Here is a 19,328-nt window from a genome sequence, read left to right on the forward strand (position 1 = left end):
CCAAACCGGTGTAAAGTTAAAACGTTTGCCGTGTCAGAATGCTCAAAATCATTTGTTACCATTGTGTCAAATTAATTAATTTAATGTTTTTAAATGTCAAATAGCGGATGATGAATTACATCAGTGTGCTTTAGTGGTGGTGTTAAACAAAATAAACTTTCATCATTCTACCCTCAAAATTAGTCGTAATCCATGTAAAAATGCGTAGTGATTCGTTTGCAGCCCTATATAGTTGTTTGGTGGTAATGGTAATATGAATGAATGAATGAATGAATGAATGTTTAACGACACCCCAGCACGAAAAATACATCGGCTATTGGGTGTCAAACTATGGTAATGCAAATAAATAAAGTGATGATCAACATCAATATAAAAATTCAAGGGTTAAACAAAAACAGTGTAAAGAACTGTGCAAAAACAAATATCACAGAATTTTACGGATACTGAATTTTACTAAAAACTTCAATTTTGTGCTGTATTGGCCATTCTCAAAGAAAATGTTACACCCCTGCACCACGGTGAGGTTACAGCACACGCAGGGGTGGTAATATGAATATTAATTCGGGCAAAAGCCAGCCTTTCCTCACCCCATCCCACCCACCCCATCCCTACACAAATGTTTCATCCCTCCTGCATGCATAAGCGTACGAGGCAGTGTAAGTCCCCCGCCCCCCACCCCACCCCACCCCACCCCCTACACAAATGGGAGCCCGTACGCCTATGCATGCAGGAGGACTGCCACTCCCAAGACAAGCTTAGAAAGCCCAAACTTGCATAGGATAGAGCTCAATGGAAAATATACAGCTGTGATGACATACACTCGTGAATCACTGTAAAAACCAGTGATGACATCAGGTGTTCGCAAAAGTTGATCATATCCTGCCCCACCGATGGCACCCGTCATGAGCACAACCTAAGTCATCAAGTTCACGTAGTTGAAGTGTACAAGATTTTCACCACAACGATGAAAACGCATAAGGTAAAAATAGGCTAGTGCATCAGACATCATTTTAGATAGCGACGCGTCATATTGAGAAATGGCTTCTGTGTGTCTACCAAGAAAACATTCTGCAGGCTTTCAGGGGTCTTTGGATGTTATAACCCTGAACAATTACTCTACCAGAACGTGTCTAACTAATACATTTTGTGATGACTAAAACTACATATTAAATACAGATTCTTGTTTAGAAACTTATACTCTTCAAAAAAAAAAAAAAAAGACATTGGTAAAAAGAATGCTATCAGATTATTTTTACAGACTCAAAGACATCGTAAAAACAATCAAGTAAGTGAGCGAATGGTGATGCAAAAACATTACAAAACACGTTCGATTCGCATAAACGTAGCCATAGTCAACATTTGTACTGAAATGCAAAAGCGCAATCCTCAGAGAAGCACGTACATCATGAAGTTCTGTAACTTTGCATGCCGAACCCTCCGTTAATGGATCATAAAAGGCCACGTCAACAGTGATTCAAACAGACCACATAACGACACTGTATGTAACGCGATAATGCCAAGACTGACGTCAGTTCAACGCAATAATTTCATTGGGGCAACTCAATAAGCTGTGGCAAGGCACTTTGGCGTCTCCAGACAGACCATCTCTGCTTTATGGGCATGGTAAACACCACTCAAAATGTTAATGACAGGCCAAAGTCAGGTCGTCCCAGAGTAACCACCACCGCTCAAGATCCATACATTCGGGTGTGTCATCTTCGAAATCGAACCACAACAGCAACAACCACAGCGACACAAATCGCTGGACTACGCCGAGTTTCTGACCAGACAGTTCGTAATCGGCTGAGGGAGGCAGGTATTTTCCCTAAAAGACCAATGTGACCTAACGTTTTGATACCACGTCACTTAGCGGAGCCTTTGCAGTTGTGCCAGTAGAGGGTGAGATGGACACGTGCCAGGTGGAGGACTGTTTTATTCTCAGATGAGGCTCATTTTCTCCTGTCACGTGCTGATGGACGCACACGTGTCTATAGACGTCGAGGGAAACGTTATGCTCTAAACTGCGTGCAACACGTCGACCGTTTTTGGTGGTGGCAGTGTCATGGTGTGGGCAGGAATCCATCATGGTGGTAGGACGGCTCTTGTGCGTGTGACAGGTGCACTGACGGGCATCATATATCGAGACGAGATCCTGCAGCATCACGTCATTCCGCACAATGCCATGAACATCAACAGTGGAATGTTTCAGCATGACAATGCCAGACCACATGCTGCACGTGTTAGTCAGGAGTTTCTGCAGCGCAACAACGTCCAGACATTATCTTGGCCTGCCCGTTCGCAGGATTTAAACCCAATAAAACATCTATGGGATGGACTGGATCAGCGTGTACGTTGGAGGAATCCACCATCCCAGACACTTCCCCAACTTCTTATGACATCGCAGCATGAGTGGCAGAACATTTGACTGCTTCCATGCGTCGCCGTTGTTAAGCTGTCAGCATTGCTCCTGGTGGTCATAACCGATATTGACATTTTGCCCACCCCTATGTTACACATATGCCTGTGTACATGTTTCAGGTGGATTCCCAGAGATACTGTTTCGGACATGTACAGAGTAATCCCCTTCCCATGGCGTCTTGATCTTTGGTTGCTTGTATCATGTCTACCAGTTTTTTTCATTAAACTTTGAACATCAATGTCAAGTTACTTTTTTTTGGAAGAGTATATATTCAATATGTTTCTGATCGTCCATGGGGAAAAAAGAAAAAAAAGAAATATTTACATATATACTCAAAGGCAAAAATTATTGTGACATGGATTGTTTGGAGTAATAAATTTGTGAATGGATTTATGGATGTAAATGAAACAGCTCAAAGAAATGCAACTCAGCAGTTGTTGCACCGATTGCATGCTTTGTGCAAGAAACATGGAATATTCGGAAGAAATGCTGTCCAGTGTTCACCATAAAAGGCCAGACATTCAGTCGTAAATCACTGCCACTCTGTGCAGCCTTAAGAAGTCCAGAAGTCAGAAAAACACTATTAGTAAACTGTTTGATGCAATTTTGTCATGTCACGCCTCGGTGAAAATGACAGATGGCGAGTCATAGGGATGCTTGAATCTGGGACCTCGCAGCGTGACGTCGCACGTTAATTCAACGTCCACAGAAACATGTGGCATATATGGCAACGATATCAACAAAACAACCAGATCAGGGACCGTCCCCGTAGAGGCCGACCACCCGTGACAACCCCTCGCCAAGACACATGGATTCGAACCATGCATCTGCGAAACAGGTTCCAGCCAGCAACCCTCACAGCCCGTGCCATCCCTTTCTCCATCGTTTAGTGGCCTCAGTGAGACGTCGGTGCCAGGCCTGTATCAATGCTCAAGGTGGTCACACTCGCTACTGACTGTGTGAACTTCGCTCTGGACCCCCTCTAGTAATGTGGCTCATTTGCATATGACAGGTGCGCCCTTTTCATGGACTATTGCTCGTTTTCATACTTTCGGACATTTCTCTTTCCATGTTATAATGTTTCATAGACGGCAGTATAAACTTATCATCAATTATCTTTGTCTTTTGTATGTCACAATAACTTTTGCCTTTTAGTATATATATATATATACTAAAAGGTATCGTATATATAGATACATATATATATATATATATATATATATATATATATATATATATATATATATATATATATATATATATATATATATATATATATACATAGATAGATAGATAGATAGATACCTTTTAGTATATATATATATATATATATATATATATATATATATATATATATATATATATATATATATATATATATAGACATGTAGATATCAAATCAGGAAATTGTAAAACGTAACATATATAAATCCAAAATATATTTTTGGGTATTTATATATCTCTGTGGCGGGACGTAGCTCAGTGGTACAGCGCTTGCCTGATGCGCGATCGATCTAGGATCGATTTCCGTCGGTGGGCCCAGTGGGCTATTTCTGGTTCCAGCCAGTGCTCCACATCTGGTATAACGAAGGCCGTATTATGTACTATTCTGTCTGTGGGATGGTGCATATAAAAGATCCCTTGCTGCTAATCGAAAAGAGTAGCCTATAAAGTGGCGACAGCGGGTTTCCTCTCTCAATATCTGTGTGGTCCTTAACCATATGTCCGACGCCATATAACCGTAAATAAAATGTGTTGAGTGCATCGTTAAATACAACATTTTCAATGTCTTTTATATTACATCTGTCTTCGCTTTATATTTCTAGTTATTGTTTTGTCTGTCTTTCTCTTGTATTTTCCTCATTTGGTTTTCTTTTCTCTGTTGTATTTTATGTCTTCCTTTCAGTTTATTTATCTTATTTCCTTTTCTCTCTGTCTATTTTCTTTATCTTTCTTTTCTTTTATTCTTTTTTTCGATTTCACTGTCCTATGTTCTCTTTCTTCTGTTTCTCTTCTATTTTATTTTTGTTTTCTATTTCTTCATCATTTTATTTTTCCTTTTTATTTTCTTTCCCTTCATTCTATTCTGTGACTTTTATTTTCTCTTAATCTTGAATCTTCTATTTACTCTTTCTTTCTCCCATGTTCACTGTTCTATATGTCCTCTTTCTTCTGTCTATCTTTGTTTTCTATGAAACAGAACATGGGACAAAAGGAAAAACAAACGAGTGATAAGGAGTGCTGGTGTTAGTGTCTAAAGGAAAGGAATGTAAAAAAGAAAGAAGTGTTAAGTCATTATCCAGGTTTCTGGCAGAGTGAAAACTAAAACAGCGAGGCCCATACCATATGGCATTTGAGTAGATTATAAAATATGTCATCAACTGGGGACTTGTGAATTATTGCGTGTTCGAAACCCTAGTGGTATATGAGCACGTTAAACTATATAGTTGCCTACCTACATACCTGTGAGTTATTTTAAGTCAAATTACATTTTGTGTGACACGTCCATAACAATTAACATCAATTTATAGATATTCCACCGTGATCGTTTTCATACTACTTATGGAATCTGAACAATAAAACCATTTAACATGTTTCAAACTCGCGCTTAATGATGTTTTGACTTTAACAAGTTCGTGACTGAGCTTATGAGTCATGTAGTGTGTTTCCCACTGAGCCTAAGTTTGCTTTCATATACTACGGGGGCGGGACGTAGCCCAGTGGTAAAGTGCTCGCTTGATGCGCGGTCGCTTTAGGATTGATCCCCGTCGGTAGCCCCATTGGGCTATTTCTCGTTCCAGCCAGTGCTCCACAACTGGTGTAATAAAGGCCGTGGTATGTACTATCATGTCTGTGGGATGGTGCATATAAAAGATCCATTGCTGCTAATCGAAAAGAGTAGCCCATGAAGTGGCGACAGCGGGTTTCCTCTCTATATATCTGTGTGGTCCTTAACCATATGTTTGACGCCATATAACCGTAAATAAAATGTGTCGAGTGCGTCGTTAAATAAAACATTTCTTTCCTTCCTCCATATTCTATTATGGTGTCGGCAATTAACTCACAGGCGGTGGAAGGGAGGGGGTGGGGGCAGGTTGGAACTGCACTCCTCAGTTGTTTTATATCGCCACCAATGGCCTTAGTGGTGTTTTGGTTAAGCCATCGGACATAAGGCTGATAGGTACACGTTGTTATGAAAGTTTTGCGACACACGTGTTTTCAACATGAGTGAAGAAATGTTTGTTGCGTATGTCTATAGATAAGACAGGTATGTGAAGAGTTTAAACACCGTACGTAAATAGTTCACTGCTTTATAAATTCCCATATCTCGTGGGAACTATATCATATGTGCGTTCTTTCAAACATGGCAGCTTCAACGGTGTTTTTGATTCTGGTCGCACTTCTGTGTCTTCAACCAATAGACATGTTTACGCAGAAGAGCATTCTACGTAAGATTTCGTTTTTAGTAAATTGTTAGAATATGTTATTTATGGTAGATTCACATATTACTGACCGTATCCAATCATATTTGTTAGTTCAGTTTTTGATACCAGCAACGTGCTAGTGGTGGAATTGGTCAATAGCCTATATAGTAAGATATTGTTTTTACCATTGATGAATGTAGTAAGATATTGTTTCTACCATTGATGAATGAAAAGAATTAGAACTGTTGAACGATATGTCAGTCTTAAATTTTATCATCAGCTAGTTGTCCACGTTTTAGTTTGTTTGTTGTTGTGGTTTATCGATGAAGGGTGGTAAAATTATCACATGCTGTTAAAATGGAAGGCAACATTTTAAATACCAATTATCCATTTAAAAACAAAAAAATAAAAAGTAGAGAGAAAGAAAAGAAAAAACACCAGTAGTAATCATCATCATCATCATCATCATCATCACCACCACCATCATCATCATACTCGTCATCATCATCATCACTATTGTCATGCCAGGCGCAGATCCAACGCGGCAATGTCAGTTTCCCAACATGGGATGACATTAGGATGACATATTATTAAAGTTACATTCTCTGGTTACCATATTATAACATCATGTACAAATATGAAATACAAGCTCAAATGCACTTTTAAAAAAACTCGTGTGTGTTCGCTATGAACGGAGATCGTCAAAAGTATACGCTCGATTCGTCGCCTGTGCCGCCATAGCTCGGTAAAGCACAAACGACAGCCCTTTATCAGTTTCAGTTAACACGTGCGTTTGCCGATTTCAAATTGTAGGGTTCGTCTCAAAAAATTAAAAGAGAAATCTTGCGCTGTACGAAGAATGTTCGGTTGAGGATACGGTACTAGAGTCTTTCGTTAAAACCGGTTTGATCTTGACAACGTATTATCGGCAATCGTACCTTCCTATTTCAAAATTAATATTTTATAAAGTGTTAGTAGAACTTTCAAAGTTCAGTTTGTATAACACATTGATCATGTATATATTTTTACAATAAAATATACTAAAGTAGACGTTTTCACTTCTTAATTTTACGTATTAAAATCGACAAATTCAAATAAATATTCTTTCGTTTGGAATGGGTAAAGTTAGTGGGGGGTTGTTTAACGACATCAAAGTTAGAGCATATTGATTTAATAATCATTCGACGCCATACAACCGTAAATAAAATGTGTTGAGTACGTCGTTAAATAAAACATATCCTATCTTTCCTTCCATCTGCTGTTGGATGTCTAACATTTGGTAATTTTGACATATAATCTTAGAGAGGAATCGGGTGCATATGCAGGGCGAGGGTGTGACGGTACATGCTCTTAATTTGTTTTCGCCTGTGGCGATATTAATTGTTTTAGAAGGCCGTGTGCAGTTTCATTGCACTTAAGCCCAGATGGGCAACTTGTTACGTAATACTTCTGCGCGACGGTCCTAGATCGGTACGCCTATTACACACCCAGAGCAGGTATAGAGGCCATGTGGCTAGTAGTTACGTAATATCTCCGGTAGTGCTGTTTATGGCCAGGAGATTGGTCGCGGATTGGCGACAGCCAGACTGACGATCAGAGAGAAATATACGGACTCTGGGAGAGGTGGAATATCAGATGATAAGATTCGGTGCCGCGATTTACCCCCAGGCGATATTTCGATTTATAATAAATAGCGAGTGTTTTAGAGTTATGGGGAGAAGCAAAAAGGACGGCTCCCAGGGAACGTAGTCCGTTGGACTTTGGTAAATATTTTATTTCTGCTCTGTTGTATAACCTTGATGTGATTGATGTGACTTTAAATATTTTAATACTGTATTATACCAATATTCTTTAGACAGTGTCTTCGGTCATCTGACAAAGTAAATCGTAGACTTTTTGTTCTAACATTATACGAGTATTTGGTAATATAAAGCTTAGCCAGTCATCCTAGAAGACCTAGGTAAACTGTAGGTTATTGTCTTTATTGTGATAGGTACCAGTATTAATTCTGTGTTACAAGGTTACTGAATGAGTAGTTAAGGGTTAATTAAAAATTAACCAGTTGGGAATAGTGTTGTAATTCCCTTATTAATTAACTCCTCCTAGAAGCGTTTCTCAATTATCACACGTGTGGGTGTTGTGTCACGGTGAAGTGATTAGCATATTGTGTAAACTAAACTCCTAGAGATTAACTAATTAAGTGATCAGTTCTGGGTTGTTATTATTGTTGTTATTAATTAACTACTGCGGCTGTACATTTGTCAGCGTAGGTTAATACAGATTCCAAAGTGTATTGTGTTTTGTTGTGTTTTCTAGTGAACTAAACGTGCTATATTATATATACTTTATATAAGATCGTATCTCTGATCATACCTAGAGACGAGCCAACGCGGGTATATACCGCCCGTTACAGAGAGATCTAATAGATATACAGTTAGGAGAGATATTTGGACAATCGTGTTTTATTCGGTTACGGGTATTATAGAATCCCCGTGACAGAGGGTATTGGAGGTCGAAACCCTTATTTGCCCAAGCTTAAAAAAAATGTGTAATGTATTTTCTGGGGGAGAATGGCCCCATATAAATTTCGCTCAACACAGACTATAACCCCAACCCCGCTGAAATCCCTACACACGCGCCTTGGAAACCCGCTACATTTTGTTTTTAGCAAGGGATCGTTTATATGTACCATCCCACAGACAGGATATCACATACCATGGTCTTTTATATACCCGCCGATGGGGATCGATCCTAGACTGACCGCGCATTTCCAAAAAACACCTTTTTAGGTCTAAGTAATTAATAAAAATAACACGTTACGTAAATCGAAAACAGTACTCTCTTCCTCTACCCCTAGAGCGTTACGTAATTAGTAACACCCCCTTATATGTAACGCGTATGCCAACAGCTGGCCACTGTCAAAATTTCACGGCAAATCCCCCACCCACCGACCCCTGGAAAGGCGTTATACCATATCTCTATGGATATAAATATGTTTTGGAGATATGAGACGACCCCTCAATCAAGATAGTTAAATTTGTTCAAAAATTGCGAAATCTCACTTGATCTCTTGTTGGGGAATTCTATACTTGTGATAAGCCAATAAGAACCGAGATGGGTACGAGCTCGTCAAAAGTGTCCTACTTTTAAAATACTGGCTTTGTTTTTGACCTGGATAAGCCAGCGTAGTGAAACCAATGCGGAGTGCTGCGTCATATATGCACCAAACGTAACTGGATTTTCTCTTCTATATGCTTAAATAATAAAAAATATTCCGGATATAGCCGCTTTAACAGTTTATTGTCAAAGTTGCAAGTGCTATTTTTGCTATTTTAACATACATGTATCATAAGTAAAGTAACTACAAATTAAATAGTCGATGCCACATATAATCTTTGCATAAAAAGAACTTAATATAAAAATTGTAATGTGTCTCCACTCGGCGTAAACAGTGCTTTCCTCAAGAATCCTTGGCTAAAAATATATAAAGTACAATAAGGGTCGATATATTATATATCAGAGAAAACATAATATGCATATTATGTTTAGTATTTGACATTATATAGTAAACCGAAACAGATTTACATACCGACATTATCCAGTATACAAAACCATATTACATACCTGGTCTTTTAACATAGTAGATTTTGAAGGAAATAAGCATTCGATTCGGTATCCTGGTCCATTATAAAATTAAAACAAACATTAGAAATATTAAACTTCGATTATTAATTAAAAGCTGGTTATAAACGTTTTATAATAACACTATTTCTAGCCGAATACAAAATAGCCGTATATCAGAAACATTTAAGAGGATGCTTGCAAGGAGATCCACTTTTTTTTGTGTGTGTCTTTTTTTTTTATCCCACTGCCCCCTTTCCTTTCTCTCCTTTGAATTCCATCTCATTTCTTCTCGATCTGGCAACTCCTCCTATCTTTCAACTTCTTTCGCTGTTCACCTTCACAGCCCAGTCTCTCCAACCGCGACAAGTGCTTGTCTCTTGTGGCTATCTGTGCCACACACCTGTCATTCCCCATCAGCTTTTAGCTGTGGACTTAGTCTGACTACCGGCGGTCGTTAGTTAGTGCCGTGGGTCAGACCAGCTTTATTAGCGGCAGAGGACGATGATGCCAGGTGGGTGCAGGGGAATACACAGAGACTGCACCCGTGGAGGGAGTTGAGACAGGTAGGCGATGGTGTGGACAACTCAGAAGACAGAGTCGGAGGAAACTGACAGAAAGGGTCGAAACAGATTGAAATCGTGGGAGAAATTGGAAAGTTTTTTATATTAAGATAATAAGAATGATAGGCAGAGGGTGATAGATGAGAAAGATGAATGAATGTGTGAGCCAGCTTTGACGGAATTCGAACCACTTATAACTGTCGTCACCTTGATTGTCCAGCAGCTTATCCACTAGACCACGGAGCTCACCCAAGGAGATCCACTTTCTCCATATATATTTTTTTTGTGTGTGTCGAAATCCTTGCTAGTTTGGTTAGAAACAAGAAAAATATTAAAGACATTACCATTAACAGTGAAGAGTGTGTGTATCATATTACGTAGATGATACTATAATATAGTATAATATACAATATACATATATTATTATTATACATGTATGTATTTTATTCTAGACGGTCTCTGAACAGTCCTATAGTATTGCCAATACTTGGCTATTAATTATATATTTCTGGTTTAAGAATTAATTACATTAAATTGAAAGTCATTTGGATAGTTAGTAATGAAGGAAACCAGAATAGGGGTGGAGATGCGTTAATCTACTTCGTGTAAATTTGACAGTTAATTTATATATAGAATGTAATTATAACTAAAATATATAGAAGTTTAATTCAATTTAAACAATGTAGCCATCTAGAAATCGATCTGTTTTTGGAAAGGTTGCAATTCTCTAGCAGCGACTGGTGTATAAAAGGCCGTGGTATGTGCTATCCTGCCTGTGGGGTGGTGCATATAAAAGATCCATTGCTACTAATGGAAAAATGTAGCGGGTTTGCTCTCTAAGATTATATGTCAAAATTACCAAATGTTTGACATCCAATAGGCGATGATTATTAAATCAATCTGCTCTAGCGGTGTTGTTACACAAAACAAACTTCTTCTTCTTCGTCTTCTTCTGTAACAGAGATAAGCAAACAATCAGTGTAGATCACCGTTACGTATAACTGTGTAATGACACCCCAGACAGACAGTAGGAGTTTAATATCAACATGAGATCCGCCGCTGGTCAGGACCGTAGTTGGGGGGGGGGGGGGGGGGGGCTCGCAAGGGGGCAGTTGCAGACCCCCCCCCCCCCCGAAAACAATCCGGAAAAAATTATAGAAACTTAAAGAAAATTCTCTTCTTAGCCGTTTAAGGAGTTTTAGACTATTATCTACCCACACACACACACACACACGAACAAAAAATCCTAGCTACGGCCCTGCTGGTACATTATTTTAGTCCATATAATGAATGAATGAATGAATACATGATGACATGATGAATGAATGAATGAATGAATGAATGAATGAAAAATACATCGGCTATTGTGTGTCAAATTTTAGTCCATAGAGTGAGAGAAGAGATCCGGCTGTATGTATTTGTATTATTATGTAGGCCTAGTTATAATTGTAACAGTTGTAATGCCATACATTTTACAGATTTAAAACTGCAGTAATTGTTGCATTTTGACAGGAACATTTTCGATGATCAGTCAAAGTACCGCACCAACCCCGACACAAGCGGCAGTTAAGGACCTGCGTGGTGAAATTGACAATTTGCAGTCGGCGTTAAACGTCCTGCAAGAGAAATACAAGAATCTCCAGATGGTTAGCACAACTCAGCAAACAGGTAAGGCAGGAAATGTTTTATTTAACGACGCACTCAACACATTTTATTTACGGTTATATGGTGTCGGACATATGGTTAAGGACCACACAGATATTGAGGGAGGAAACCCGCTGTCGCCACTTCATGGGCTACTCTTTTCGATTAGCAGCAAGTGATCTTTTATATGCACCATCCCATAGACAGGATAATAGCACATACCACGGCCTTTGATATACCAGGCGTGGTGCACTGGCTGGGACGAGAAATAGTCTAATGGACTTACTGACAGGGAACGATCCCAAACCGACCGCGCATCAAGCGAGCGCTTTACCACTGGGCTACACCCCCCCCCCCCCCCCCCAGCAAACAGGTGTGCAAAGGCTCACGTAGACTGGATGCGGCGCGTGCGTGCGGTCCGATTGTTGCGTCTGCCGCTTGTGTTATGTGGCACATAGACCATATATACAATTATTTCATTGCGGCTGGCCGCATGCGTTTTTCAGACGCACGCATCACACGCAACCAGTCTAGATGCTCTCATTGAAACTAATGTATTTCGATATGTTTATTCCGACCGCACGCACGCGCCGCATCCAGTCTATATGAGCATTAACAGTATACTTCGCCGTCGGTGGGCCCATTAGGCTATTTCTCGTTCCAGCCAGTGCACCATGACTGGTATAACAAAGGCCGTGGTATGTGCTATCTTGTCTGTAGGATGGTGCATATAAAAGATCCATTGTTACTAATGAAAAAAATGTAGCGGGTTTCATTTCTAAGAGTCACTGTATGTCAGACTTACCAAATGTTTGACATTCAAAATTGCCGATTATTAATAAATCAGTGTGCTCTAGTGGTGTCGTCAAACAAAACAAAACTTTAAACTTTAACTTTAAAGGCATACTGTCACGGATTTAAGGAACTTATTTCTCTAAAAATTAATAATAAATAAAAATTACATTAATTGTTGGAAACCAAATCTAGCTATCGCATCACCTTAACGGAACCATGATGGAGTGAAATCCATGTCATCCGTCTCAGCAATTTTAGTTTTTGAATTATGGACCATTGCCATAATTCAATTATTTTTACAAAATGTCATTAATAAATGGAGTATGGTGGTTATGAAGATGCTTGAATAAAGTACATTTAGGGACAATTTTTTTTTTCAGGTAATACTTTGTTAGACCATTAAATAGGTCTGTGGTCTGTGACAATATGCCTTTAATAGTAGACTATTTGTGATTATCTTCAGTATTTGTGACACTCGAGACCGTATCCAGCCTACTTGAAAGTGGAGGTGGTAGTAAAAATAAAATAAGCGGCACATTCATACAAGGGTTTTTCCACATAAACAAACAGGCAAACAGGGCGTTTTTAATTTTAAAATGCTATTTGTCCATATTTTAAAAAAGATTCATCAACCGCAATATACAACACTAAATTGCCTTGATTGTTTTCGTTTTTTCAAAAATTTCGGGGAGCATACCTCCCTTTAGACCTCACTCCATTTGGAAGATCGGCTCATTTGCCTTAAGCTTCGGCACACTCAAACAGTTTGCCCTTTTTAGAATTGTGTTACTTACCCCCCCCCCCCCACCCCCCTTCAAAAAATCCTTGTCCCGCCTATGGAAATGGGTGTGTTCTTTATAACAATTCTGTTATGGATACTGAATTATATTTGCATTGCCTTTAGGACAACGGAATTATGTATTAATCCAGGTGGAACCTTTGATCTGTTTCACTTGAAGCAGATAAAAATAAAAAAGCAGAATATATAATCCCAACCCAGGGGATCACTTTCAGAAATGTTCTTTATACTTCTACAATAATGTTATTTTTTAAATATTAAAATACACTTTTTTTATCTTTATTTGTTTTGTTCATAAGTATAAGTTTACCCATTATGATTTGTGAAGAGGGACAATATTTCCTTTAATCACCAGATACAGAATAAAATTAGTTACCGTTTGCAACCACACACAAATACAGTAAAACTCCACCTAACGACCACCCCGATTCTAAGACCACCCTGCTATAAAGACCAATATTTTAAAGACCAGAATCTTTCCTTACTATTTTATACTACCCCGGTATTAAGACCACTCCGATATTACGGATTAACCTGTAAAGACAGACCCAATGGTCATTTTCAGTGCATTTTGACCCTACAAATGCGACCATAGCATTTACTTGTCATGTGACATAAGCGACAACCAATAAATAACGCGGTAAAATCTTGCTTAGTTGTGCACGCTATGGTTAATTGCAGATATACGTGTTGCTCAAAATAGCAATTAAATAATCTTATATTTATGTAGTTCGAAAGACAAAGGTATTACTTTCGAACTAGGAAGTCATAGTTAATTTCTGGAAGGTACGGTGCTCAGTCATTTAATTGTATACACACAATGATGTTGAAAAGTAACAGTTACACAGAGTTTTTATGAAAGCAAATGCCATGTCATCCTAGTAATTTATTTTTCACAGAAACTGACAACAAATGCTACGATTATCTGCAATCAGTTAAGTGAGACAGAATTCACTTGTTTATTATACTTTTGGGGCAGTGGACGTCCTAAAACGTCTGGAGGGTGTCATTTGTCTGGACAGTCGTTAATATCTATTGTGTAATATTTAACAAAAATAAAGGGTTCAAGTTCTTAAAATAACTGAAGCAGGTTTCACATTTAATTATTCTTGCATTTCAATGTAAATGTTAATACACCGTAATCGCCTATTAATTGTATTAGTTTACACATTACTGACGGCAACCAAAAAGGATTTTGAATGTTGGTAATTCGGTATTAGGACCACCCCACTATTAAGACCATTTTTAATAAGTCTCTCCGATGGTCGCAATAGCGGGGTTTCACTGTATATTTTAATGTAACATGCACTATGTTTGATCTGCAATTATTTATTTTCAGTGCCCTTAACGACATTTCAAACTACCAAACCAACGCCGTCACAAACGGAAGTAGAGATAGCCAATTTGCGAGCTGAAATTGTCAACATGCAGACGGAGTTGAGGGACTTGCAAGCGAAGTTCAAGGACATGCACTCTTCCAGAAACCTTCAGGGCACAAGTAAGAAGCAGTGGCATCCATACGAATACGTGTGTGTGCGCGCGCGCGCGCGCGCGCGCGTGTGTGTGTGTGTGTGTGTGTGTGTGTATAAATATATATGTCTGTATATTATGCAGTTGTCAATATATACATTGTATACACTCACAGTAACATAAGCCACTTCACTGTACCTCTAGTAAAGAATATGTTTGCTATTACATTCACGTGTTGCATGTTGGGAAATCCAAAACATTGTTGCATCCTTGCAGTTGCTCAGGTTTCGTAATACAATGTACTTTCAAATACAATCATGTTATGCAAAACAAAATGTATGCATTTTGAGAACTGAGAGGAGTTCAAGCACATATATGTAATAGGCCCTATATTAGTTATCTAGGCGAACAGTAATGTTTTATGGTATCTTAAACTTTAAACCAGAGCTATCATACATTACTGTCTGATAAATAATTATATATATATATATATATATATATATATATATATATATATATATATATATATATATATATATGTCTGTATGTGTGTGTGTGTGTGTGTGTATGTATGTGTGTGTGTAAACCATAATATTAACAATCAGATCAAGGGGAGGTATTAAAGGGACACACCCTAGTTACGGCTATTTGTTAACCATTACGGCGTTGTTTTTCGCTATTAAACCCCATTTTCCACAAATAAAATTGCACTTTACTTACATTTTATTATTTAGAATACACATTTCCATTCACCTGAAGTGCTTTTTGGTAATCCTGATGTTTGTAAAACCACGAAATGCATTTTTTTCATTTTTTCATAAGACGTTCTGTCGAGAAAAAAACGTTAAGCAAGCGAGGTCCAATCTATTTTTAATGTCACAGACGTTGGTATATCACGTGACCGTTAACATTTTGGTTCGGTTTGTTTTCTCGTGCACGGTTCGCGCAATCAACATCCGATTTGTTGTTGTTCATTTGTGAGATTTTTCTTCACAGTTCGTGAACATTTTCAGTAACAATAAAGTTCAGACAAGTAAGTGTCTCAATACAAAACGTTACAAACCCTTAAAACCAATAATTTTGCTAAGTCTTACGATATCTGGAGAGGGGATACAACCAGGACAGAACAGTTGGAACATGTCCAGGAGAGGTGAAACGAACGCACCCCAAGTCTGTGAAATTTGTCGTGACGTAGGCATTGTTGTGCTTCGAGCGACATCTACCGGTGACATCAGAATACAAACTTTCAAAATTATTTCAAGCAATTGGGACATGGGGATTCCCATGGTATTTATCGATATAAAACCTGCTTTTTCACTCCATTTGATAAAAACGTGATCTAAGTGTGTTACAGGTTTGTAGATTAACCAAATTATAATTTATTTTCGCTGGATGGAACTAGGGTGTGCGGCTTTAAGTATGATGATATATCTTACAAATACGATTCCCAAGCTTCAGCACAACCTCTTTAGACAGGAGTCTAGTTCTACAAAGCTACTGTACCTCGGTTAAAGGGACACACCCTAGTTACGGCTAGTTATTAACCATTACGGCGTTGTTTTTCGCTATTAAACCCATTTTTTTCACAAATAAAATTGCACTTTACTTACCGTTTATTATTTAGAAGATACATTTCCATTCACCTGAAGTGTTTTTTGGTAATCCTGGTAATCCTGGTGTTTGTAATACCACAAAATGCATTTTTCGTATTTCTGAAAAACGGTGGCACGTTTGAGAAAAAAACGTTGAGCAGACAAGGTCTAATCTATTTTTAGACGGGATATTTCCATTTCAATGTCACAGACGTTGGTATACCACGTGACCGTTATCATTTTGGTTCAGTTTGTTTTCTCGTGCACGGTTCGCGCGATCAACATCATTTGTTGTTGTTCATTTGTGAGATTTTTCTTCACAGTTCGTGAACATTTTCAGTAACAATAAAGTTCAGACAAGTAAGTATCTCAATACAAAACGTTACAAACCCTTAAAACCAATAATTTTGCTAAGTCCTACGATATCTGGAGAGGGGATACAACCAGGACAGAACAGTTGGAACATGTCCAGGAGAGGTGAAAAGAACGCACCCCAAGTCTGTGAAATTTGTCGTGACGTAGGCATTGTTGTGCTTCGAGCGACATCTACCGGTGACATCAGAATACTAACTTTCAAAATTATTTCAAGCAATTGGGACATGGGGATTCCCATGGTATTTATCGATATAAAACCTGCTTTTTCGCTCCATTTGATAAAAACGTGATCTAAGTGTGTTACAGGTTTGTAGATTAACCAAATTATAATTTATTTTCGCTGAATGGAACTAGGGTGTGCGGCTTTAATTACAATGCCGTTTCAGAAAACAAAACGTTGTGTAGTCAAAGTACCTCTCAATCAATTGAAATCTCCAGTGCCGCAAATGTCAACAAACTCTTGGTTATTGATAGATTTGGAAGATCTTGGTCGAAATTATACTTTTTTCTGCATTTGTGAAACACAGATTTTTATATTAAAAATGACACTATAATAAATATATCCATTGTCATAATGAATAATAAAATAACATACCGTGTTTATTTCTAACGGAAATCTCAACGTCAGTATTCATGCTCGCTATTAATTTGAGGTCCCATGAAATTCTCATCAGATCTATATAAATGTCCCTCCTACACCTTACATTTTATACTCAATTTTCAATTACTCTTTTGTCATTGGCGTCAATAACCTTAAAGTCATCGCTTCTATAATTATGCACGGTTACCCTGCAATCACTATATATATATATATAGTAGCAAGATAACATGACTCAGTAATTTCTTAATTTTCGAATAGTTACCAATAAAGTTGTTTTTAGTTGGGGTTTGTGGGGGTTTTTTGGGGGTGTTTTTTTTGGGGGGGGGGGGGTGGGGGTCACAAGACTACATTTACTCTACTTATGATTGTTCACCTCTGTGACTATTATGTTAACAACCTATACGATGTCGCAAAAGAGTAAATTTATTAGATACATATTTAATAATGTAATATTTGGTTTCACAGACAGAGCCATTCAAGCTATCGCAGGATAAAGTCATAACTTAAGGCGTGTAACCCGTTATTCTCTATGCACGTTCTTTCTTTTTCTCAGATCCATTTGTCGCATTTGAAGCTCGACTCAGCAATTCCCTTATGGGGCTTGGACCGAATCAGATTGTTTTGTTCGACAAAGTACTGATGAACAAGGGCAATGGATACGACAGCAGAATCGGCGTGTTCCGTTGTCCCGTGAACGGCACATATCAGTTGTTCCTTTCGGTCGCGTGTTTCGGTAGAACTCAGCTGGAAATCGTCAATAACGGGGCCCAAGTGGCACACCTCGCCGCGTCCCAGTCGAGAGTACGGATGCCAGTAGTACTCCGAAGCGCAGACAAACGCCAAATTCCCACTATGGCAGCCAGTACGACCATGTTGACGCCAGAATCCAAGCATTTCGCTATGAGCCCACACGGATCAGAAGCAGGCACAGCGTCCATTCAGTTCCTGCTTGACCTGGTTGTTGGAGATGACATTTGGGTCCGCCATGTCGACAACGGCATGAGCAGCGTCGTGCTGTCCGATACGTACACGACGTTTTCCGGCCACATCGTGCATGCATATTAATTAGGATATTTACGACATTACGCATTTCACAAGGTGCGCGGAGACATTATATCATGATACAGTTTTTCTTGCAGCTTGTAATTATAAGTACAGAGTAAAAAACCTTTGTCTTCACATTTACGTTGTTAAACATGTGTTTTTGATCTTACACATCAGCGAATTCAAGGTTTACGTCATACTAGCTCGGGTCTATCGTGCGATTATACAGTTCAGGGCCCGTGCTTATAAAACTTAAAGTCTAGACTTTAATAAAGGCCAGACTTTAAAGTAATACTATTTGAATGGCGTTGCCATGACGTTGAAGTCTGGACTTTATTAAAGTCTAGACTTTAAGGTTTATAAGCACGGAGCCAGATCGCGACAATCAGAATCAAACCCAAATTTACGCGAAGGTCACAAATCAAAGAAATATAAATAGCATTGCAAAAGCAGTAAAGCAACACTGGATCAGCAACGAATCTTTTCAAAACGATCGTGGCACAATTGCGTCTAATGTAGAAAAGTCAGTCGGCGCCGTATATACGTAGCTGCAAGGTCGACCTAAGCTAACCTATAGGTAGCAGTACCAGGCCTGTTTTGCAATAATTATTGCAGGGAGGGGTCTAGACTGCGACGGGTGAATTTTATAAAGGGATTCGATACATGCTCCCCCGGGAAAATGTATTGAAAAAAAAAGCGAAGAAAATTTGCTTGCATACGCGCCTGACTGAGTACACTAAATAGTATGTCAACGAGTCAACATTCCAGATGCACGCAACTTTTCATTTAATGATACCAGTCCTACAATTGGTGATAAATTTGACAATGTTTGTTGTCATAAAATGTTCTTTCATCTGGCCAGTAAATTTCTCTAATTTAATTTGGACTAGTGCCACTGTACCAGCCACCACAGTACTTGAAACACGTGCGGGGTTGTGCTAAAAATGGGATCACAATTATATTCCGAAACGTTCAGTTAA

General features: G+C 38.6%; 1 protein-coding gene across 1 annotated transcript; it reads left to right on the top strand.

Moving 5' to 3' along the window:
- Positions 1 to 5,735: 5,735 nt before the first annotated feature.
- On the top strand, positions 5,736 to 18,485 carry LOC121392250. The gene is made up of 4 exons (XM_041523561.1): positions 5,736 to 5,868; positions 11,541 to 11,696; positions 14,606 to 14,764; positions 17,858 to 18,485. Exons 1-4 carry the CDS (start codon positions 5,766 to 5,768, stop codon positions 18,367 to 18,369), a joined length of 930 nt encoding a protein of 309 aa, XP_041379495.1. The 5' UTR covers positions 5,736 to 5,765; the 3' UTR covers positions 18,370 to 18,485.
- Positions 18,486 to 19,328: the final 843 nt, after the last annotated feature.

The sequence above is a fragment of the Gigantopelta aegis genome, chromosome 3 (assembly GCF_016097555.1).
Source record: "Gigantopelta aegis isolate Gae_Host chromosome 3, Gae_host_genome, whole genome shotgun sequence".
In the NCBI taxonomy this organism is placed as follows: domain Eukaryota; kingdom Metazoa; phylum Mollusca; class Gastropoda; order Neomphalida; family Peltospiridae; genus Gigantopelta; species Gigantopelta aegis.

Coding starts and splice junctions, on each gene's coding strand:
- LOC121392250 (XM_041523561.1), top strand. CDS start 5,766: ATGTGCGTTCTTTCAAACATGGCAGCTTCAACGGTGTTTTTGATTCTG. Junction 5,869..11,540: donor TACGCAGAAGAGCATTCTAC/GTAAGATTTCGT, acceptor GCATTTTGACAG/GAACATTTTCGATGATCAGT. Junction 11,697..14,605: donor TAGCACAACTCAGCAAACAG/GTAAGGCAGGAA, acceptor ATTTATTTTCAG/TGCCCTTAACGACATTTCAA.